At 61.2% G+C, this 2659-nt stretch overlaps 1 protein-coding gene across 1 annotated transcript; it reads left to right on the top strand.

Annotated features, from left to right (window-relative positions):
• Positions 1-265: 265 nt before the first annotated feature.
• EMIHUDRAFT_253135 (hypothetical protein) lies at positions 266-2559 on the top strand (the record flags this gene model as incomplete). Its single annotated transcript, XM_005785832.1, has 3 exons — positions 266-276; positions 1734-2097; positions 2275-2559. 3 exons carry the CDS (start codon positions 266-268, stop codon positions 2557-2559), a joined length of 660 nt encoding a protein of 219 aa, XP_005785889.1.
• Positions 2560-2659: the final 100 nt, after the last annotated feature.

The raw sequence follows: 2659 nt of genomic DNA, 5'->3' as shown, positions 1-2659 counted from the left end.
AGCTGGGGTGGGAGAGGGAGGGGGGCGGCGCACATCCGCGCGTGGTGGCGGGTTCTTCCCTCCTCATCCATCTCGTCCATCTCCAGTTGTCCTCCGCCGAGCTGCATCGCGGAGCCATCGCGGGTAGCCAGCGGCGGCGAACCGAGCAGCATGGGCGGCGTGTCATTCTGCAGTCGATCGCCGCCGAGGTCGCGGTCGCGGGCGGCGCCGTCGCGGATCGCCAGAGGCGGCGGGCCGGCGGGAGAGGGCGGTGGCGCGAGCGGTGATGCTGATGATGTGGCCATTGGCCGGCCGCCGCCGCGTCCTCTTTGCGAGCGCTCTCGGCTTCCGTCCCTTTTTACGCTTGTCCCCCCCCTTGCTCGTGTGTCTGAGCTCTCACCGGGTCGGACCGGTCAGTGTCACCCGTCTACTTGGGTTTGTTACTCGAGTATAGTTAATCGTCTGTTTTCACCGAACGCGTAGTCTCTCTCTCTCCCTTTTCTCTCCCTTAGGTATCTTGTTCCTTTTCCCTTTTCTCTCCCTCTATCTTTACAGTTACAGTTTTGGGAAAACGCAAAGGATACGTCCAGCCCCACCCACGACCCCTGAATTGATTGCGACTCGCCCCTTCCTTCCTCCCATGATTTTGTTGGCCGCTCTGTGTATCTCGAGACCTCGAGAGAAGGCCGCCCGCAGGCCTCCCCGAGGGCCCAGGAGCACTTTGGAGTGCAGTTAGTAACCTCACATCCAGGGCCGGGGAGCTAGATCTAAGAAGCGCACCCAGCGGGCCGGATGATCGGCATCGGGTTACGGGCTAGAGAGCCCTAGCCCTGGGGGGGTGCGCGTTCGCAGGGAAAGGCCGTAAAGTAAACACAGGTCTCCGAGGGTTAACATACCGACCGAGTTGCCTTCCCCTTAACTGGCAGGACGCCCCCTCTACTCGGAGCTAATGAACACCACACTGCACGCCCCTAAGGAAGGCGTAATATATTGATTCTCGCCCCTTTAACTATTGATATTGATTATTGACAGCATCCCCTCTAACTATTGACAATATATTGACATATTGATCGCTGATTTTAACCTCCAACAGCACCAATGTCGACATTTGTCCCAAACATTGCCTAGACGTGGGCTGAAATCGAAAAAATCGCGAGTTCATGGCGATTTTTAATGCGGTTTAAGCGATTTCGAAGCGATTTTGGCCCGTTTTTAACGATTTAGAGCCACTTTCAAGCCCAGGATGGACCCACCTGACGGTCCTGACCAGCCCAGGCCCAGCCTCTCCTCTAACTATTGCCATATATATTGATATTGATCGCATCTCTAACTATTGGAGCAATATATTCAATATTTTTACGCCTTCCTTACGACGCCCCACACCACCACCCTCACGCACTCGCGCAGGCACTTGAGTAGACCCCCCCCTCACCATATCTCTCGCCATCGCACTACCTTGGAGCACTTGGAGTGCAGTCAGTAACCGCACATCCAGGGCCGGGGAGCTAAGAAGCGCACCCAGCGGGCCGGATGATCGGTGTCGGGTTACGGGCTAGAGAGCCCTAGCCCCGGGGGTGCGCGTTCGCAGGGAAAGGGCCGTAAAGTAAACACGGGTCTCCGAGGGTTGGTTCCGTGTACCGGGTTTCCCCTTAACTTCAGAACGCCCCCTCTACTCGGAGCTAGTAGACACGACACTGTACACCACGTAAAGCCGCTGCTTTCTCCATTTGCCCTCCCTGTGCCACGGTCGCGAGAGAAGACGAGCCAGAGAAGACGAGCATGATCGTCGCCGTCCTTCTCCTGCTCGTGTCGCTGGCCGGTGCGCAGGAGTCGCGCATCGCGGAGTCCAAGGTGACCGGTGCGCAGGCAGCGGCAGGCAACGCCGAGCCGCCAGCAGCAGCCGCAGCGGAGGCACCACATGAGCTTGAGCTTTTGCGCGGTGGCACGGCAGAGATGCAGGCCGCAGGGCAAGTCTTCCTACAGCTGGGCGCCTCGCAGCATGACGCCGCAGGAATCCTCCAGAGGGTTGCTGCGGAGGGCAAGGCGGTAGTCATGGAGGGCCCGCGCGAGACGCTCGACCAGATTGCCGCCGCCTTCAAGGAGCTCGGCCTCGACTCGGTCGTTCGCACAAAGGGCAGCAGCTCGACTGCACCGCCCCAGCCATCGGTGGGCAGTGGCGGGGCTGCGGCTGCGGCTGCGGCTGCGAGCGGGGCTGCGGCTGCCGGCGGGGCTGCGTCTGCTGCTGCTAGTGGTGGCGGCGGCGGCGGCGGCGTTGGGACCATCCACAGTCCAGAGTACGCAGGGACGGGCGTCGATGTGCTCGACGGCCGTGGCTTCGCAGCGCAGCTCTCTTCGGCGGATGCCGCGCCCGCCCTCGTTGTCTTCTTCGCGCCCTGGTGCGGCCACTGCAAGAAGATGGTGCCCGAGGTCGCCAAGGCGGCCAGCAAGCTCCGTGGCTCAGGCGCTCCCCCCTCCGCCCTCCGCCCTCCGCCCTTCCCTTTGCGGTGCTCTTCGGAGGTGAAGATGCGTGCTGGACACCCTATGAGGTTGATGTACCGCACTACCGCCTTCGATAGGTAGCTCTTCCCTCGTGCGGCCAGCCCCACCATGGCGACCACAACCCGGTCGCGAAACTCCGCGCCCTCTACGCGTGCGTACGCCGAGCGGAGAGTAAGCGTCT

This window comes from Emiliania huxleyi, assembly GCF_000372725.1.
Source record: "Emiliania huxleyi CCMP1516 chromosome Unknown EMIHUscaffold_1577, whole genome shotgun sequence".
Taxonomy (NCBI): domain Eukaryota; phylum Haptophyta; order Isochrysidales; family Noelaerhabdaceae; genus Emiliania; species Emiliania huxleyi.
The sequence above is the reverse complement of the archived record's forward strand: the minus strand, read 5'-3'. Positions and strand labels throughout refer to the sequence as shown.